Here is an 18,598-nt window from a genome sequence, read left to right as displayed (position 1 = left end):
CCCCCCCATGGAACACCGGTGTGTCCCCCCCCCCCCGTGTCCCTCCCCCCACGGGGGGGTGTCCCCCCCCCCCAAGAACGACAGGAGCGCGTGGCTAAAGGCAGTTTATGGGGTACGGGGGTTCCAAAAAGCCCATGCTAACGGCTAAACCGGGGGGGGGGGGCACAGAGAGAGAGGAGGGGGGTGCCCCCCCCATCCCCCCCACTATTTACAGGCTCCGGGGGGGGGGGGGGGGCACTCAGAGGGGGGGCATGGGGAGGGGCGCTTTGTCCAGGGGCCCCCCCAGCTCTTTGGGGGGCCCCCCCCCGCCCGGGGGCTCGTCCCCCCCCCCGCCGGCCGTGCCGCCGGAAGTACTTGTAGCGCTGGACGTAGGCGCGCACCAGGTTGTTGACCTTGACCGGGTTGATCTCCCCGCTGCGGCTGTGGCAGATCTGGGGGGGGGGGCACCCCAATGTGTCGGGGGGGGCCCAGGTGTCCCCATATCCCCCCCCCCAGTGTCCCCCTGTCCCCCCCCAGATGTCGTGCACCCGCCCCCCAGGGTGTCCCCCCCCCAAGATGTCCCCATGTCCCCCCCAATGTCACCCCCCCCCCCGGGTGTCCCCGTGCCCATCCCCATGTCCCCCTCCTGGGTGTCCCTGTGCCCCCCCAGTTTCCCCATGTCCCCCCAGATGTCCCCCCCCAGTGTCCCTGTGCTCCCCCAATGTCCCTGTGCCCCCCCATCCCCATGTCCCCCCCAATGTCCCTGTGTGTCCAATGTCCCCGTGCCCCCCAGTGTCCCTGTGCTCCCCCAATGTCCCCGTGCCCCCCAATGTCCCCGTGCCCCCAAATGTCCCCGTGCCCCCCATGCCCCTCCAATGTCCTCGTGCCCCCCGTGTCCCCGTGCCCCCCCAATGTCCCCGTGCCCCCCGTGCCCCTCCAATGTCCCCGTGCCCCCCCGTGTGCCTGTGCCCCCCCAATGTCCCCATTGCCCCCATGTCCCCGTGCCCCCCCAGTGTCCCCGTGCCCCCCCAAGTCCCCCAATGTCCCCATGCCCCCCGTCCCCATGTCCCCCCCAATGTCCCCATGTGTCCAATGTCCCCGTGCCCCCCAATGTCCCCATGCCCCCCTGTGTCCCCATGCCCCCCCGTGTCCCCGTGCCCCCCAATGTCCCCGTGCCCCCCCATGTCCCCGTGTCCCCATGCCCCCCGTGCCCCCCCACCTTGTGCACGGCCTTGCGCAGGATGTCCTTGTACTCGTCCTTGGTGATCTCCTTCTTCTGGTAGTAGGGCTTGATGGCCAGCTTCACCTCCTCCACCGCCCGCTCCTGCGTGTGCAGCTTCTTCAGGTACTGCGGGGCACGGGGACGTCAGCAGGGACATCAGTGGGGGGACACGGGGACATCAGTGGGGACATCAGTGGGGGGACACGGGGACGTCAGTGGGGGGACACGGGGACGTCAGTGGGGACATCAGTGGGGGGACACGGGGACGTCAGCGGGGACATCAGTGGGGGGACACGGGGACGTCAGTGGGGGGACACGGGGACGTCAGCGGGGACATCAGCGGGGGGACACGGGGACATCAGTGGGGACATCAGTGGGGGGACACGGGGACGTCAGCGGGGACATCAGTGGGGGGACACGGGGACATCAGTGGGGGGACATGGGGACGTCAGCGGGGACATCAGCGGGGGGACACGGGGACATCAGTGGGGACATCAGTGGGGGGACACGGGGACGTCAGTGGGGGGACATGGGGACGTCAGCGGGGACATCAGCGGGGGGACACGGGGACATCAGTGGGGACATGGGGACGTCAGCGGGGACATCAGCGGGGGAACACGGGGACGTCAGTGGGGGGACATGGGGACGTCAGCGGGGACATCAGCGGGGGGACACGGGGACATCAGTGGGGACATCAGTGGGGGGACACGGGGACATCAGTGGGGGGACATGGGGACATCAGTGGGGACACGGGGACGTCAGTGGGGGGCGGGGGGACACGGGGACATCAGTGGGGACATCAGTGGGGGGACACGGGGACATCAGTGGGGGGACATGGGGACATCAGTGGGGACACGGGGACGTCAGTGGGGGGCGGGGGGACACGGGGACGTCAGCAGGGGCACGGGGATGTCAGCAGGGGACATCAGCGGGGGGCGGGGGGACACGGGGACATCAGTGGGGCCATCATCAGGGGACATCATTGGGGGACACGGGGACATCATCAGGGGACATCAGCAGGGGCACGGGGATATCAGTGGGGGGCAGGGGGACATGGGGACATCATCAGGAAACATCAGCGGGGGGCAGAGGGACATCATCAGGGGACATCATTGGGGGGCACGGGGACATCAGTGGGGGACAGGGGGACATCATCGGGGGCATGGGGACATCAGTGGGGACATCAGTGGGGACATCATCGGGGACATCACTGGGGCCACGGGGACATCAGCGGGGGATGTGGGGACACCAGTGGGGGATGTGGGGACACCAGTGGAGGACACCATTGGGGGACGTGGGGACATGGGGACATCATTGGGGGGACATGGGGACACCATCAGGGGGGGCACGGGCATGACGGCACACGGGGACATCAGTGGGGGACGTCATCGGGGAACATGGGGACACCGGCAGGGGGGATGTGGGGACATGGGGACATCATTGGGGACGTGGGGTCATCATCGGGGACACCATCAGGGGACGTGGGGACAGCAGGGGGGACACACGGGTGTCGGGAGATGTCAGGGGACATCATGGACAGCGGAGGACCTCACCGGGGACACGGGGACCTCACCGGGGACATGGGGACAGCAGGGTGGTGGGGACGCCAGGGGACATCATCGGGGGATGACATCAGGGACAATGGGGGACATCGGGGACGACAGAGATGATGGTTTGGGTGGGTGGTGGCACCACGGGACGGGCTCAGCTCCATCGTGGCCGTCACCACCATGGGACGTCACCGTCATGGTCGTGGGGTGTCACTGTCACCACCATGGCCACCAAGGACACGGGACGTCCTTGTCATTGCCACAGGGCGTCCCCACGACCACCACGGCCAGCAGTGACATGGGGGTGTCACCAGCACGGCCATCACCACCACGGAACGTCCCCACGACCACCGTGGCCGTCACAGACACGGAACGTCCTTGTCATTGATGTGGGGTGTCCCCATGACCACCACGGCCACCGATGACGTGGGACGTCCCCGTCACCACCACAGCCATCACCACCATGGGACGTCCCCGTCACCACCACGGCCATCACCAACATGGGGTGTCTCCATGACCACCACGGCCACCGATGACGTGGGACGTCCCCGTCACCACCACGGCCATCACCACCATGGGACGTCCCCGTCACCACCACGGCCATCACCACCATGGGGTGTCTCCATGACCACCACGGCCACCGATGACGTGGGACGTCCCCGTCACCACCGTGGCCATCACCAGCACAAGATGTCCCCATGACCACCATGGCCATCACCACCATGGGATGTCCCCGTCACCACCATGGGACGTCCCCATGACCACCACGGCCACCAATGACGTGGGACATCCTTGTCACCACCAACATGGGATGTCCCCGTCACCACCACGGCCATCACCGGCACAAGATGTCCCCATGACCACCATGGCCATCACCACCATGGGATGTCCCCGTCACCACCGTGGCCGTCACCACCATGGGACGTCCCCATGACCACCACGGCCACCGATGATGTGGGACGTCCCCGTCACCACCGTGGCCATCACCAGCACAAGATGTCCCCATGACCACCATGGCCATCACCACCATGGGATGTCCCCGTCACCACCATGGGACGTCCCCATGACCACCACAGCCACCAACGACGTGGGACATCCTTGTCACCACCAACATGGGATGTCCCCGTCACCACTACGGGACGTCCCCGTCACCACCACCACATCACAACCGTTCCCGTCACCGGTGTCACCTCCGTCCCCCCGTCCCCCGCTGCAAGACACCCGTCACACGTGTCCCCACCGCGTGTCCCCCGAGCCCCACGGGGTGACCCCGTCACTCGTGTCCCCACGTGGACGAGTCACTGTCCCCCGTGGGACGCTGCCTGTCGCCCCGTGTCACCTCACGTCACCTGGGGTCCTGCAGGACGGCCCCGTCGCCACGGGACACCCCGTGTCCCCCCCATGTCCCCCCCATCCCCACGGGACACCCCATGTCCCCCCCATGTCCCCCCCATCCCCACGGGACACCCCATGTCCCCCCCATGCCCCCCCCCCTCCCCACGGGACACCCCATGTCCCCCCGTGTCCCCTCACGGTGGGTCACCCTACATCTCCCTTTCCTTGTCCCCAAATGACACCCCGTGTCCCCCATCCCCGTGGGACCCCCCCTGTCCCCATGTCCCCGTCCCCCCGCAGGACCCCCCATGTCCCCCCCATCCCTGTCCCCACGTCCCCCATCCCCATGGGACCCCCTGTGTCCCCACTGGACCCCCCGTGTCCCCCTGTCCCCACGTCCCCCGTCCCCATGGGACCCCCCGTGTCCCCCCACCCCGTGTCCCCCCCCCGTGTCCCCCCCGCTGACCTTGTCGGTGTCCCCGCGTCCCTCGGAGCTGACGCTGCCGTCCCTCCTGCCGCTCTCGGGGCCGGACGAGGTGCCGTAGAGGGGGGCAGGGCCCCCCCCGGGTGCCGTCACCGTCGCCGCCGTCGTCGCGGCCCCCCCGAGCCCGGGCAGCGCGGTGGGGGTGGCGGGTGCCGAGGGACACCCCACCAGCGGCAGCGCCCCGTGCAGCAGGTACGGGGGGGGCGCGTGGGGCGCCGGGGGGTGGGTGGCGGGCGCGGGGGGCTGGGGGGCTCCCAGGGTGGGGGGCGCCTTGGTGTGGCTCAGGATCTGTAAAGGTGGGGGGGCACCCATGGGTGGGGGGGTCTTGTGGAGTGGAGGGGCACCCATAGGGTGGGGGGGGTCCTGGGGGGGGTAAAGGGAAACCCATGGGCTGGGGGGGGGGGGGCACCCATAGGGTGGGGGGTCCTGTGGAGTGGGGGGAGCACCCATGGGGTGGGGGGTCCTGGGGGAGGGGGAAACACCCATGGGGTGGGGGGGCACCCATAGGGTGGGGGGAGTCCTGGGGGGGGGTAAAGGGAAACCCATGGGTTGGGGGGGGGCACCCATAGGGTTGGGGGGGGACACCCATGGGGTCAGGGGTCCTGTGGGGTGGGGGGAGCACCCATGGGGTAGAGGCGGCACCCATAGGGTGGGGGGTCCTGGGGGAGGGGGAAACCCATGGGGTGGGGGGGCACCCGTGGAGTGGGGAGGGACCCTTGGGGTGGGGGTTGGGGGGAGGCACCCATGGGGGGGGCACCTGCGGAACAGGGGGTCCTGTGGGGTTGGGGGGGCACCCACAGTGGAGGGGGGGGGCACCCATGGGAGTCCGCAGCCCCTCATGGATGCCACACGGGGAACGGCGGGTGGGCCCAGACACTGGGGTGCCCCCCCCCAGGGTGCGCGTGTCCCCGTCCCTCCCCCATGCACGTCCCCTCCTGGGGGGGGTGCCTGTCCCCTTTAGGGGGGTGCCCACCTCCCCCCCAACCTTCCTGTCCCTTCGGGGGGGTTCCTGTCCCTTCGGGGGTGCCCCCCCCCTTCCCGCAGCGACGGTGCCCGAGGTGCCACCCGCGCGCGTGCGTCACGCGTGTCCCCCCCCCACCTGGTTGGTGGCCTGGATCAGCTCCTGCGCCTTGGCCCGGCTGGCCAGGTTGGCCTCCTCCATCTTGAACAGCAGCGCCGTCACTGCGGGGAGAACCAACGGGGGGGGGACACACACAGCACCCCCACACCCGTGTCACCGAGGAGGGGGGGGGACAACAGACACCCCCACCGCGTGCGTGCGCGCGCGTCCCCCCCCCCCCACCCCTTCCCCGCGTCCCCGTGGGCCACCTACGTGCCAGCACGCCGCTGGTGGCGCAGTCCACGCCGCCCTGCAGGTTCCAGGTCACGGGCGCCGGCGGGGGTCCCAAAGGACGTCCCCCCGCTTCTTCCTTCGCTTCCGAGCGGCTGTCGGCTTCGGGTTCGGCGCGGGGGGGTTCGGCGCCGGAAGGACCCCCCGTCACCGTCGCGGCGGCCGTCGGCGTCGGCGTCGTCATCGCCGGGGGGGGCCCCCCGTTACCGTTACCGCCGCCGCCCGCCGGTCCTTCTTCGGGGAGGAAGGAGACGTCGGGGGTCTTGCAACTGCTGTCGACCGTCTGCGAGTCGGGCGTCAGCTCCCGTTCCGTCGCCGCCGTCACCGTCGCAGGCGCCGCGGCCGCCGTCACCGTCGCTTTGCCGGGGGGCGGGCTGGGGGGTTTGGGGCTTCCCCCCGATTTTTCCGAACCTGACCAAGTCGGTTCGACCTTGGGGGGCAAGCGGAGCGGGGGGCTACCGGCCCCTTGGCTACAACTGTCCGCCTTGGACTTCTTGAGCGAGCCCTTGGGCTTGGCCTTCCTCTTCTTCCTCGCCTCGCCGCCGGCCTTGGCCTTGCCGCCGGCCCCCTTGGCCTTCTTCAGCCCGGCCTTGGCCTTGGGGGCTTTGGCCTTCTTGACCTTGACCCCCGTTTCCTTGGGGGGCTCGGCTTTGCCCCCCGCCTTGGCCTCGGCTGCCGCTTTCTCCTCCGGTTTGAGGAAAGGCGCCCGGCTCTCGGCGTCGCGGCTGAACTTGACGCCGATGGAACCGCCGGAACCGGAACCGCCGCTCTCCTTCCCCGCCGCCGCCGCCGCCGCCGCCGTGGTGGAGCTGACGCCTTCCCGGATGAGGACGGCGACCTTGGACTGCAGCTTCACCTTGCGGGAGGCGGGGGGCTTGGCGGGGACCCCCTCGCCTTCCTTGTGCCCCCCGCTTTTGCTCTTCCGCGCCGCCTTCTCCCTCTCGCCGCGCGGCGCCTTCTCCTTCTCCCCCTTGGCCGGTTCCGGCGGGGGGCGGCCGGGGGTCTCCTTAAATTTTTTCTTGTACTTCTCGCGGGCGGGGGGACGCTCCTCCGGCCGGCTCCGCTTCCGTTCCTTCTCCTTTTTGGTCTCCGTTGTCGATCGCGGTTCTTTACCGCTCCGGTTCGGCGCGTCCGGAGGTTCCCGGTCGGAAAATCCTTCGAAACTCAACCCTTCGGAATCGTACAGCACCTCGCGTTTGGCCGGTTCCGGCGTTCCTTCGCGTCGGCTGACGGTGATGGTCCGTTTGATGGCGAAAAGGTCGGCGTCGTTCAGTTCCTGGACGGATGGCGGCACAACCGCCCGCGCCTCCCGCCGGCGCGGCGCCTGCTCCCCGCTCTTCTCCGTTTTGGGGTCCCCCGGTCCCTCGCGGGACGGCCGACGGGACGGCCGACGTTCCCGGGAACGCGACCGTTGCTTCTTCTTCTTCTTCCCCTCCCCTCGGTGTTTTTCCTTGTGCCGCGGCCGTCGGGGTCGTTCGCCGCTCCCCGACCGTCGGCTCCGTCTTTTTTCCCTCGAACGGGAACGGCGACTCCGCGACCAGGAACGGCGACGGGAACGGGAACGGGAACCGCGTCGGCGATGTCGTTCCTTGGGTTTGGGGGGCGGTTCGGGGGGTTTCTTGCCCCCCCAAGCCGCCCCACCTCGTTCCCGCGAACGTTTCGGTTTCTTCCGCGAGGCGGCAGAGGGGGAACGTGGCGAGGGGGGGGCGCGCAGGCGACGCTGGCTCAGGATCTTGCGGCGAAGGTCGGAGCCCCCCCCTTTCCAACGCGGGTCGGGTTGGCTGTCGGTGCCGAAATCGCCTTCCTCGTCCGAATCGGCGTGGAGGGAGAGGAAATCGTCGCCCTCCGGTAAACGAGGGGGACGCGATTCCGTCACCCGTCCTCTACCGGTAGCGCCGACCGTACCGGCGGCGCGGAAGAGCCGGAGCGGGCTGTAACGCTCGTCCTCGGGTTGTACGATCTCCCCTTCCTCGATTTCCGAATCGCCGCCGGTCAGACCCCACTCGCGCCGACCCCGGTGCCGGTTGGTTTTGGCGACGCGGGGTTGGGGGGGTAACGGCGGGGGCGGCGCTTTGGGGTTACCGGTGGCCACCACCTCCAGCGACACCTTCCCCTCCAGCTTGGGGTGGGCTTCGCTCTCCGCCCGATTCTTGCCGGCCAAATCCACCACGAAAACGCGACGCCGCGGCTCCGGGATCGTCCCCTCGGCTGGTTGCGAGGTTTCATCTTCCTCCTCTTCCTCCTCTTCTTCCTCTTCCGGTAAGGTGGAGTCGGCGCCGGGGGGGTTCTGGGGGGCGCGGGGGGCCGGGGGGCCTGGTTCGGGTTCTTTCTCGAAGTCCTGGCTGAGGCTGTTGTCGTCGTAGATGCCGGCCAAGGTCTCCGAGATCCGACTGATGCTGTGGGAGACGTCGGGTCGGGCGGCCGGTTCTTCCTCCTCCTCCTCTTCTTCCTCCTCTTCTTCCTCCTCCTCCTCTTCCTCCTCTTCTTCCTCTTCTTCATCCGGGCTGGGGCTGCTACGGGAGGAACTGGGGTTGGAGCCGGTGGGATCGAAGGGATCGTACTTCTGGTCCTGGCGGCCTTCGGCCTCCTTGCCGGGGGAGGAGGAGGCTCCGTAGGCGAAGTCCCCGCCGGGGTTGTCCTCGTCGGTGGGGTGGAAGGGGTCATAAATATCCAGGGCGGGGGAACGGGGGCGGCAGGCGGCGGGCGGGGGGCCGGGCTGCGAGGAGGAAGAGGAGGAAGAGGCCGAAGAGGAGGAAGAGCGGGAGGAGGAGGAAGAGGACGAAGAGGAGGAGGAGGAGGAAGAAGAATCGGCTTTTTCCAGGGCGCTGCCGGGGGGTTGCGTCCGCGCCGGTTCCTCCCGGGGGGCCGGGGGGCCCTGGGGACGCTGCTGTTGGTGGTGGTGTTGCTGTTGTTGCCCCCCCGGACCCCCCGGTGCAGCCGCTCGAGGACCCCGGGGGCGCCGGGGCCGGCCCGGCGTCGGTGGGGGGGCACGGCGGGTCCGGTGGGGCAGCGGCGGGGCCGGGGGGGGCCCGGCTGGGGGGCCGGGGGGGGCCGGGGGACCCCCGGGCGCTCGCCAGCGCCGCGCCGAGGAGCCGGGCAGGCGGCCTGGGGGGGGGGAAGGAGGAAGGGGGGGGTCGGGGGGAGCCCCGGCGGGACCCCCCAGTGCCCTGTGCCCCCCCTAAAGCTCTATGCCCCCCCCCCCGGGACCCCCCGTGCCCCATGTCGTCCCCCCCCCCAGCACCCCAGGTCTCCCCCAAGGACCCGCCCCCCCCCCCCAAGGGAGTCCCCTAATACCCCACATCCACCCCCAGCACCCCAAGACCCCCCCAGTGACCCCCCAAATGTCCCCAAGACCCCCCAGGGACCCCCCCAAATGTCCCCAACCCCCCCAAATGTCCCCAACACCCCAAGCCCCCCCCCAGTGCCCCTCCCAAATGTCCCCAAGCCCCCCCCGAATGCCCCCACAGCCCCGTTTCCCCCCCCACCCCCTCATTCCTCCCCCCCAGCTGCCCCCAAACGCCCCCCCCCCCCCCCCCCAAGCGCCCCCCACCTCCTTTGGGGGCCCTCCAGGGCCTCTCGCGCCGCAGGAGCCCCGAGGCGGTGGCCAGGTCGCCCAGGTCCCCCACTCGCACCTCAGCCACCAGCTCCACCTCCTCTTCCTCCCCATCCCCCTCCCCGCTGCGGGGGCAGGGCAGGGCGGGGGGGTCAGGGGGGTACCCGGGGTGGGGGGATCCAGGCACCCCCCTTCCCACCCCCCCGACACCCCTCCTCTGCCCCGCGCTGGGGGGGGGACACCCCGGCGTTCGCTCACCCCCCAACGGGGACCCAGGTGCCGGGCTGACACCCCCACCCCCCCCCCCACCCCAGGGACCCCCCCCCATGGGTCCCAGGCACCCCCCTCCCCCCCCCCAAAAAGGGACCCAGGGGTCCAGCTGACCCCCCCTTAACCCCCAAGGGGACCCCATTACCCCCCCATGGGACCCAGGCACCCAGCTCCCCCCCAAAAAGGGACCCAGGAGTCCGCTCCCCCCCCTCCAAGGGCACCCAGGGATCCCACTGACCCCCCCCCCGCCCAGAGCACCCAAGGGTCCTGTTGACCCCCCCAGCGCACCCAGGGGTCCCGCTGACCCCCCTTTAACCCCCCCAAGGGCCCTCAGGTGTCCCGCTACCCCCCTTCCCCCCCCCCTTCCAAAAGCACCCAGAGGTCCCACCGCCCCCCAGCACCCACACATCCCACTGCCCCCCCCCCCCCCCCCAGCACCCATGGGTGCAGCAGCTCACCCCCCCGCGGCGCTGCCCAGGAGAAGCTGCGCCCGCAGCGAGGCCACGCAGCTCTGCTGCAGCTGGTCCAGGGCCCCCGCCAGCCCGGCCGCCGCCTCCCACGTCTGCGGGAGGGGGATGGGGGGACACTTTGGGGTGAAAACCGCCAAAAACGGGGCATTTCCAGCTCGGCAGCACCCCCCCACCACCCTGAGCTGGGACGTACTGGGACGTACTGGTCAGGGAGGGGGGGGAGCGGAGCACTCACCGGAGCGACCTCGGCACGGGGTCCCCAGCACCATCGCTGCCGCGCCGTCCTCTTCCTCGCGGCGTCTGGGGGGGGGGGGAAGGCAGCGTGAGGGTGGCACGGTGACGGCGGGGGGGACACGGGGGGGACACGGGGACGGGGGGGGACACGGGGAAGGGGGGGGACACGGGGAAGGGGGGGGACACGGGGAGACCCCCCGGGGATGCGACAGACACGGGGACCAGACGCTGGGGTCATGCCAACCCCCCCCCCCCGCCACGAAAGGGGACGGAGCCCCTGGGGACAGTGCCAGCAGCCCAGGAGGGGGGGGACACACGTGGGGACACACATGGGGACCCCCCCCACCCCCCCTACCCCCCCAAAAAATCTGTCCCTACCTTCGCCCCCGGCCCAGCCCGGGAAGCCGCCGCTCACCACGCGCTGCAGCGCCTTCTGCGGGCAGAAAAAAAGAGGGGAACACCCCCCCCCCCAAAATCCACGTCAGGGGGGGTCAGCACCCCAACACCCCCCCACACTCCCCCCCCCCCCCCAAAAAAAACCCCCCAGCTCTTACCACGAGGACCTGCCCGGGGCACAGGGGACCCTCGGGCTCGGGGGGGGCCCCGCCGGGACGCCCCCCCTCCTCGCCGGGTCCCGCCGGGTCCTCCCGCCCCCCCGGGGGCCGGGGCTTCTCCTCCTCCTCCATGGGGACGGCGACAGCCCTGGGGGGGGGACAGGGGAACTGGGGACCCCCCTCCGCCCCACAGCCCCCCCCTTCTGCCCCACCTCCCCTCCACCTCCCCCGTTTCCCCTTTTCTTGCCCCAATTCTCCCTCTCTTCCCCCAATTTTCTTCCTTTTTGCCCCAATTCTTCCCTTTCTTGCCCCGACTTTTCTTCTCTTACCCTAAATCTCTCTTTTTTACCCCAATTCTACCTCCTTTTACTCTCGTTACCCCCTTTCACGCCCCATTCCCCCTTCTTCTAACCCGTTTCCCCCCATTCCTGCCCCAATTTCTCCTTTTTCTGCCCCAATTCCCACCCCTGCCCCCCAAAATCCCTCCCCATCCCCGATCCCAATTTTCCTCTTTCTCTCCTTTTTCTTTTTTACCACAAATACCCCTTTCCCACCCCAATTCACGCTCTGCCCACCCTGACGCTTTAGTCAACCCCAATGTCTTCTCCCTGCACCCCAAAACCCCCCACTCCCACCCCAAATTCTCTCCCCTTGACCAAACCCCTCCGCTCTTACCCCAAATCCTGCGTTCGCACCCCAAATCCCCCCTTCTGCCCCAAATCCCTCCGTTCCTGCCCCAAACGACCCCACCACGTCCCAAATCTCCCCGTTCCCGCCCCAAAACTTCCCCTTCTGCCGAAATTTCTCCATTCCTGCCCCAAATCGCTGTACCCCAAATCTCCCTGTTCCTTCCCCAAATTCTTCTCTTCCACCCCAAATCCCCTCGCCGAACCCCAAATCCCCCGTTCCGACCCCAAATCCCCTCATTGTGCCCCAAATCCCCTCACCACTCCCCAAATCGCCTGTTCTTACCCCAAACCCCCTCACTGAACCCCAAATCTCCTGTTCCTACCCTAAATCCCCTCACCACTCCCCAAATCACCTGTTCTGACCCCAAATCCCCTCAGTACTCCCCAAATCCCCTCACTGCACCCCAAATCCCCTCAGTACTCCCCAAATCCCTCGTTCCTCCCCCAAATCCCCTCAGTACTCCCCAAATCCCCCGTTCCTCCCCCAAATCCCCTCACTGCACCCCAAATCCCCCGTTCCAACCCCAAATCCCCTCACTGTACCCCAAAATCGCCTGTTCTTACCCCAAATCCCCTCAGTAATCCCCAAATCCCCCGTTCCTCCCCCAAATCCCCTCAGTACTCCCCAAATCCCCTCACTGCACCCCAAATCCCCCGTTCCTCCCCCAAATCCCCTCACTGTACCCCAAAATCCCCTCACCACTCCCCAAATCCCCCGTTCCTCCCCCAAATCCCCTCGCTGCACCCCAAATCCCCTCAGTACTCCTCAAATCCCCTCGCTGCACCCCAAATCCCCTCATTGTACCCCAAAATCCCCTCAGTACTCCCCAAATCCCCTCACTGCACCCCAAATCCCCTCAGTACTCCCCAAATCCCCCGTTCCTCCCCCAAATCCCCTCTCTGAACCCCAAATCCCCTCCCCGTCCCCCAGCCCCTCACCGTTCCCGCCCCACACCCCGGTGCCGTTGCCGTCCCCCCCCCCCTCCCCGTCTTCTCCCCGGCCCGGCCCGGCCCCGCTACCTCCGCCCCCGCCCTTAGAGGAACGGGCCGGGCCCGGCCGCCCCCGCCGCCATCTTACCCCGCTGCTGCGCTCCGCCGCGGGGGCGGCACCGCGCGGGGCACGCCGGGAACGCCGCCTGTCGGGCGGGAGGACCCGAACTACAATTCCCAGCGGCCCCCGCGCCTAAGCGTTGCTAAGCGACGCGGCGGCGAGCGCCATTGGGCGGGTCTTCGCCTTAAAGCCCCGCCCTCTCCCCCTGTAACCACGCCCACTTGAAACCACGCCCTTCAAACCCGCGCGGCCACACCCCCCTCGTCTTTGGCCACACCCCCCTCCCGGCCCGGGTTGCCTTTTAAGGCAGCGGCGCGCGCGGAGGGGGCGGGGTTTTGCATAGATTTGCATGTGGCTCCGCCCACCCCGGGGAGGGGGGCGGGGGGGTCGCGGCCGGGCATGGAGCGGGGTCGGGAGCGGAGCGGCGGGGTCGGGGGGTTCGGGGGGGCCGGGGGGGCCGGGGCACCCCCCGAACGGTTCCGCCTGGTCGTGCTGGGTGGCGGCGGCGTCGGGAAGAGCGCGCTGAGCGTCCGCTTCGTTCAGGTACGGGGGGGACACCCCCCCCCCCCCCAAAAGCGGGAAGCCCCCCAAATTCGGGACACCCCCCCACCCCCAAACCCTGGGCACCCCCCCAAACCCTGGGCACCCTCCCCAAACTCGAGACCCCCCCCCAAACCCAGCAGGTTCCTGGGCATCCCCTCCCCAGGATATTTCTCCCCCCCCCCGCACCGAGGGCAACCCCGAACTGGGGTTCCCCCCCTCCTCCCCAAACTGGGGATCCCCCCCCCCAAACTAGGACCCCCCAAAATCCAGCACCTTCCCCAGGGCCCCCCCCAAAACCGGCACCCCTGACGTGAGACCCCCCCCAAGGGCCCCCCCAGACTGGGACAGGCCTAAGACCCCCCCAAACCGGCCCCCCCCCAAACTGGCCCCCCCAAACCAGCACCCCTGACCTGAGACCCCCCCTCAAACCAGCCCCCCCAAACCAGAGACACCCCCAAACTATGAACCCCCAACCCCCCAGAATACAGGGGGACCCCCTTGATTTCAGTGGGGGGGGTGTGTGGGGAGGTGTGGATCAGCTACCTGGACCCCTGGGGGCCCCCCCCAAATTTGGGGGTTCACCTCGTGCCCCCCCCCCAGTCCTATTTCGTCCCCGACTACGACCCCACCATCGAGGATTCCTACACCAAGCTCTGCACCGTGGACGGGGTCCCCGCGCGCCTCGACAGTGAGTTTCAGGGGGCCCCCGGGGGAATTTGGGGGGGTGTGTGTCCCCCTCAGGTGCTTGGAATTGGGGGACACCCCCCCCCCTTTTAAAAATGCTCCCCCTTTAGTCCTGGATACGGCGGGGCAGGAGGAATTCGGGGCGATGCGGGAGCAGTACCTGCGGGCGGGGGACGGGTTCCTCCTCGTCTTCGCCATCAACGATCGCGACAGGTAACGGGGTGCCCCCCCCCGCCCTGCACCCCAAAACTGGGATGGGGACCCTCAGGTGGTCCTGAGCACCCCAAAACCCTCCGCGCCCCCCCCCCAGCACCCCCGAATTGCCCCCTGATGCCTCACACAGACCTAATAGGTCCCGGAATCCCCCAAAATGAGCATTTTGCACCCCAAAATCTGACACTGATTTGGCACGGGGCACCCCCGAAATATCCCCGTGACACCCCCCCCCCCAGCACCCCAAAACTTGACCCGGATGAGGCCCAGAGCACCCCAAAACATCCCTGTCCCCCCCCAAACCACCTCAAACACCCCCCAGTTCCCTCCAGGTACCCCAAAACTCTTCCCCTGCACCCCAAAACCTGACCCAGAGCCCCAAGCACCCCAAAATATCCACAGCCCCCCCCAAACCCCTCGCACAGCCCCTTTCCACCCCCCTCTCCCAGCACCCCAAAACCTGCCCTCGGGTTCCCTCCCTGAGCACCCCAAATTCCTGGCACCCCCAAATCCTCCCCCGGAGCCCTCACACCCCCCCTCTGCACCCCTAAACCTGCCCCTGCCCCCCCCGACAGCCCTGAGCACCCCAAAACTCCCCCACCCCCCCAGTCACCCCCAAACCCCTCTCACAGCCCATGTCTGCCCCCCCCAGCACCCCCAAACCTGCTGCTGAACACCTTCGCACCGCCCTGAGCACCCCAAAATTCCCCCTGGCACCCCCAAACCCTCCCTGAGACCCCTCACAAAGTCCTGGGCACCCCTCTGACACCCCAAAACCTGCATGAGCCCCCCCAAACCCAACCCTGACACCCCAAAACCTGCATGAGCCCCCCCAAACCTGCCCCAACCCCCCCATTGTCACCCCTGACACCCCAAAACCTGCCCCCTGCCCCCCAATCTGCCCCCAGCCCCCCCATTCCCCCCCTCCCAGCCCCCCAAACCCACCCCTGACACCCCAAACCTGCCCCCAGCCCCCCCATTCCCACCCCTGCTCCACCCAAATCTGTCCCCAGCCCCCCCAAACCTCCTCCAGCCCCCCATTCCCACCCCTGACACCCCCAAACCTCCCCCAGCCCCCCCATTCCCACCCCTGACACCCCAAACCTGCCCCCAGCCCCCCAAACCTCCCCCAGCCCCCCATTCCCCTCCAGCCCCCCCAACCCACCCCTGCCCCCCCATTCCCACCCCCCCCCCCCCCCAAACCTGCCCCCCTACACCCCCCCCCCCAGTTTTGGGGTGCTGCCGCGGCTGCACGGGCAGATCCTGCGGGTGAAGGACCGGGACGACGTCCCCACCGTCATGGTGGGCAACAAGGCCGACCTGCTCCCCCAGCGCCAGGTACCCCCCCGGGATCCCCCCAAACTTCCTGGGACCCCCCCGGGACCCCCCCAAACCTCCTGCCCCCCCCCCAAAACCCCCAGGACCCCCCAAACCCCCCTGGACCCCCCCTGGACCCCCCTAAACCAGCCCTGTTTACACACGGCTCCGAAAAGGGCAGAACAGGAAGTCCCACCCCCCTCTGGGCCCAGAACAGGAAGTCCCACTCCCTTTGGGGCTCAGGACAGGAAGTCCCACCCCCTCTGGGTCCAGAACAGGAAGTCCCACCCCCTTTGGGGCTCAGGACAGGAAGTCCCACCCCTGCTGGGGCCCAAAACAGGAAGTCCCACCCCCTCTGGGCCCAGAACAGGAAGTCCTGCCCCTGGTATTCGCTTTGATTTTACACCGAAAAAGAAGCCCCGCCCCATCTCATCACAGCACAGGAAGTCCCACCCCTGCTGGCAAGCTTGGTTTCACTCAGGAGAGGAAGTCCCGCCTCCTGCTGGCCCGCAAACAGGAAGTTGCGCCCCTGTTGGCTACAGAGCAGGAAGTCCCGCCCCTGCTGGCCTGCTTGTGTACACGCAGAACAGGAAGTCCCACCCCCTTTAGACACCTTGGTTATCCCAGGACAGGAAGTCCCGCCCCCTTGGCCATCTTGGTTCCGTTCAGGAAGTCCCGCCTCTGGCAGGGCAGTTGATGCGCTTCCCGGAAGAGGAAGTCCCGCCCTCCAGGTCAGGGCGGCCATCTTTGCTCCACTCAGAACAGGAAGTCCCGCCTCGCTGGGCCCTGGTGGCCATCTTGGGCCCACTCAGAACAGGAAGTCCCGCCCTCCAGCTCAGGGCGGCCATCTTGGCCCCACACAGACCAGACACCCCTCACCCTACAGCCCACGGCCGCCATCTTGACCCCCCCTCCCCACCCCTGACCCGGCGGCCATCTTGGCGACACCCCCCCCACCCAGAAGCCTGGTGAGGGGGAGCAGAAGGTGGGGGTGGGTCAGCCCCCGCCCCCCAAGCACCCCCGTGCCCCCACAGGTGCCGCGGGAGGAGGCGCAGGCCTTCGCCCGCCAAAACCGCCTGCGCTACCTGGAAGCTTCGGCCAAAACTCAGCTCAACGTGGACGAGGCCTTCCACGAGCTCGTGCGGGCCGTCAGGTGGGTGGGGGCTCGGGGGGGGACACACACGACACATGACACAGACACCCCAAAACCCTGGGGGACACCTCCCCCCCCCCAAAAAAACCCTCCCCCCCCCCCACCTCGCACTCTTTGCTCTCCTACAGGCGCTTCCGGGAGCAGGAGACCCCCCCGGCGCTGCCCCCGCCCCCCCGCGGCAAAGACCCCCCCCGCTGCCCCTGCGCCCTCCTCTGACCCCCCCGAGGGGCGGTTTCGGGGGGCGGGGGGGGATAGACACGTGTATAAAAGTCTACAGACCCTGCACCCCAAATTTGGGGGCAACCACCCCCCACACACACACACCCGGGGGGGGTCAAAGACCGGCACCCCCCCCAGACCCCCCCTTCTTGCAGACAACCCCCCCTTCCTGGTTTTGGGGGGCCACTTGCTGACACTACTCCACAGACCCTCTGTTTTGGGGACCCCCTTCTCCTAGATCCCCCCACCCTGTGCAGACCTCCCCAATCTTGTTTTGGGGACCCCCCCAGACCCCCTTTTTGGGCACCCTCTTTTGAGATACACCCCCCCCGGATTTTGGGGTCCCCTCCTTTACGAGGGGTCTCCACCTCCATATTTGGGCCCCTCCTTTTTTCCTCAGGCCCCTCCCCCAATCCCCCATTTGGGGGTTCCCTCCTCCATGGCACCCCCTAAACCCTCCAATTTGGGGTCCCCCTTCTTCCTCACCCCCCTCATTTGGGGTCCCTCCCATCCTGGGGGGGCCCGGGGACCCCCAATCACTGCCCCCCCCATCCATCCCTCCACTTTGGGGTCCCAGAGCCCCCCCCAGCTCCCCAATTTGGGGTCCAGCACCCCCCTCACACCCCCAGATTTTTTTTGGGGGGGCCCTTTCACCCCAGAAGGCCCCAGGGGTCTGGGGGGGCCCCCCCCAGCTTCGCTCAGACACATCCCCCCCCAGGGAGGGGGGGACACGCGCACGTACCCCCCCCATCGGCGTCACGAGTTTTGGGGGGCCCCTGCGCCCCCCCCAGCTGCTGTAAATACCAAAGCCCCCCCCCCATTGGACGGGGGGGGGCCCCCACATTAAAGTGCCTTAAAGCCGGTGTGCACACGCATGTGCGGGGGGGGTGTCATGGGGTCACACAGCAGTGCTCGTGCGAGGAACCCCCCAAATAAGGGAAGACCCCCCCAGGAACTCTCAGGGCCCCCCCCCCTGCAAGACACCCCCCCCCCATGGGAGAGCCCCCCCCCATTTTGTGTGGACCCCCCCAAGTCCTACGCCCCCCCCCCAAATCTGAGCCCCCCCCCATTCTACAAAATCCCTCGTATGAGCCCCCCCCCCGAGTCATCCGACCCCCCCCAAATTTTCCGATCCCCACCAGACACCCCCCCCCAAACTTGGGGTGTCCCCCCCCCCAAAAAAAAAACCACGAGGACACCGGGGAACGATAAAAAGGTCTCGGCAACACCCACGACACGGCCCGACACGATACACCGTAGAAAAGGGGGGGGCACGGGGGGGGGGCCCCCCCAAACCCCCCCCCTCCGCCCCCCAACACCCCCCCCCCCCCAGCCCGGGGGGGGCCCCGACTTGGGCGATTTGATGGGGGGTGGGGGTGGGGGGAATGAGTGGGGGGGGGAGGTTGGGGAGGGGGGCAGGAGCGGAGGGGGGGGCCCCCCAATATATATAATAATAATTATAATAATAATTAAAAAAAAAACCCGAAATGAAAAAAAAAAAAGGGGGGGGGGTTGATGTGCCCCCCGGGGGGGCAAATTGCTCCGGGGGGGGGAATTACCCCGGGGGGGGGACTGCCCCTGGGGGGGGGGGGGGGGGGGGCGGAATTTTGGGGCAGGTTTGTGGCAAATTGCCCCATGGCGGGGGGGGGGAGGGGGGAAACTGCCCCGGGGGGGGGCAAATCTGCCCGGGGGGGGGGATCTGAACGGGGGGGGGCAAATGCGCCCCG

General features: G+C 68.6%; 2 protein-coding genes across 2 annotated transcripts; one reads left to right on the top strand and one right to left on the bottom strand.

Annotated features, from left to right (window-relative positions):
- Window positions 1-95: 95 nt before the first annotated feature.
- Window positions 96-12,783, bottom strand: SCAF1 (SR-related CTD associated factor 1). The gene is given in 12 exon segments (XM_054808391.1): window positions 96-322; window positions 324-431; window positions 1,199-1,327; window positions 4,553-4,858; window positions 5,670-5,752; window positions 5,904-9,026; window positions 9,472-9,599; window positions 10,203-10,330; window positions 10,450-10,514; window positions 10,827-10,881; window positions 11,003-11,150; window positions 12,712-12,783. Coding segments are annotated over 11 exon segments (4,341 nt in total). The 5' UTR covers window positions 11,135-11,150; window positions 12,712-12,783; the 3' UTR covers window positions 96-238.
- Window positions 12,784-13,141: 358 nt separating this feature from the next.
- RRAS (RAS related) lies at window positions 13,142-17,018 on the top strand. Its single transcript, XM_054808398.1, has 6 exons — window positions 13,142-13,285; window positions 13,886-13,973; window positions 14,080-14,182; window positions 15,412-15,520; window positions 16,534-16,652; window positions 16,781-17,018. The coding sequence occupies exons 1-6, from the start codon at window positions 13,142-13,144 to the stop codon at window positions 16,866-16,868; spliced, it is 651 nt and encodes a 216-aa protein (XP_054664373.1). The 3' UTR covers window positions 16,869-17,018.
- The last annotated feature ends 1,580 nt before the right edge of the window (window positions 17,019-18,598 follow it).

The sequence above is a fragment of the Grus americana genome, chromosome 36 (assembly GCF_028858705.1).
Source record: "Grus americana isolate bGruAme1 chromosome 36, bGruAme1.mat, whole genome shotgun sequence".
Classification (NCBI taxonomy): Eukaryota; Metazoa; Chordata; class Aves; order Gruiformes; family Gruidae; genus Grus; species Grus americana.
The sequence above is the reverse complement of the archived record's forward strand: the minus strand, read 5'-3'. Positions and strand labels throughout refer to the sequence as shown.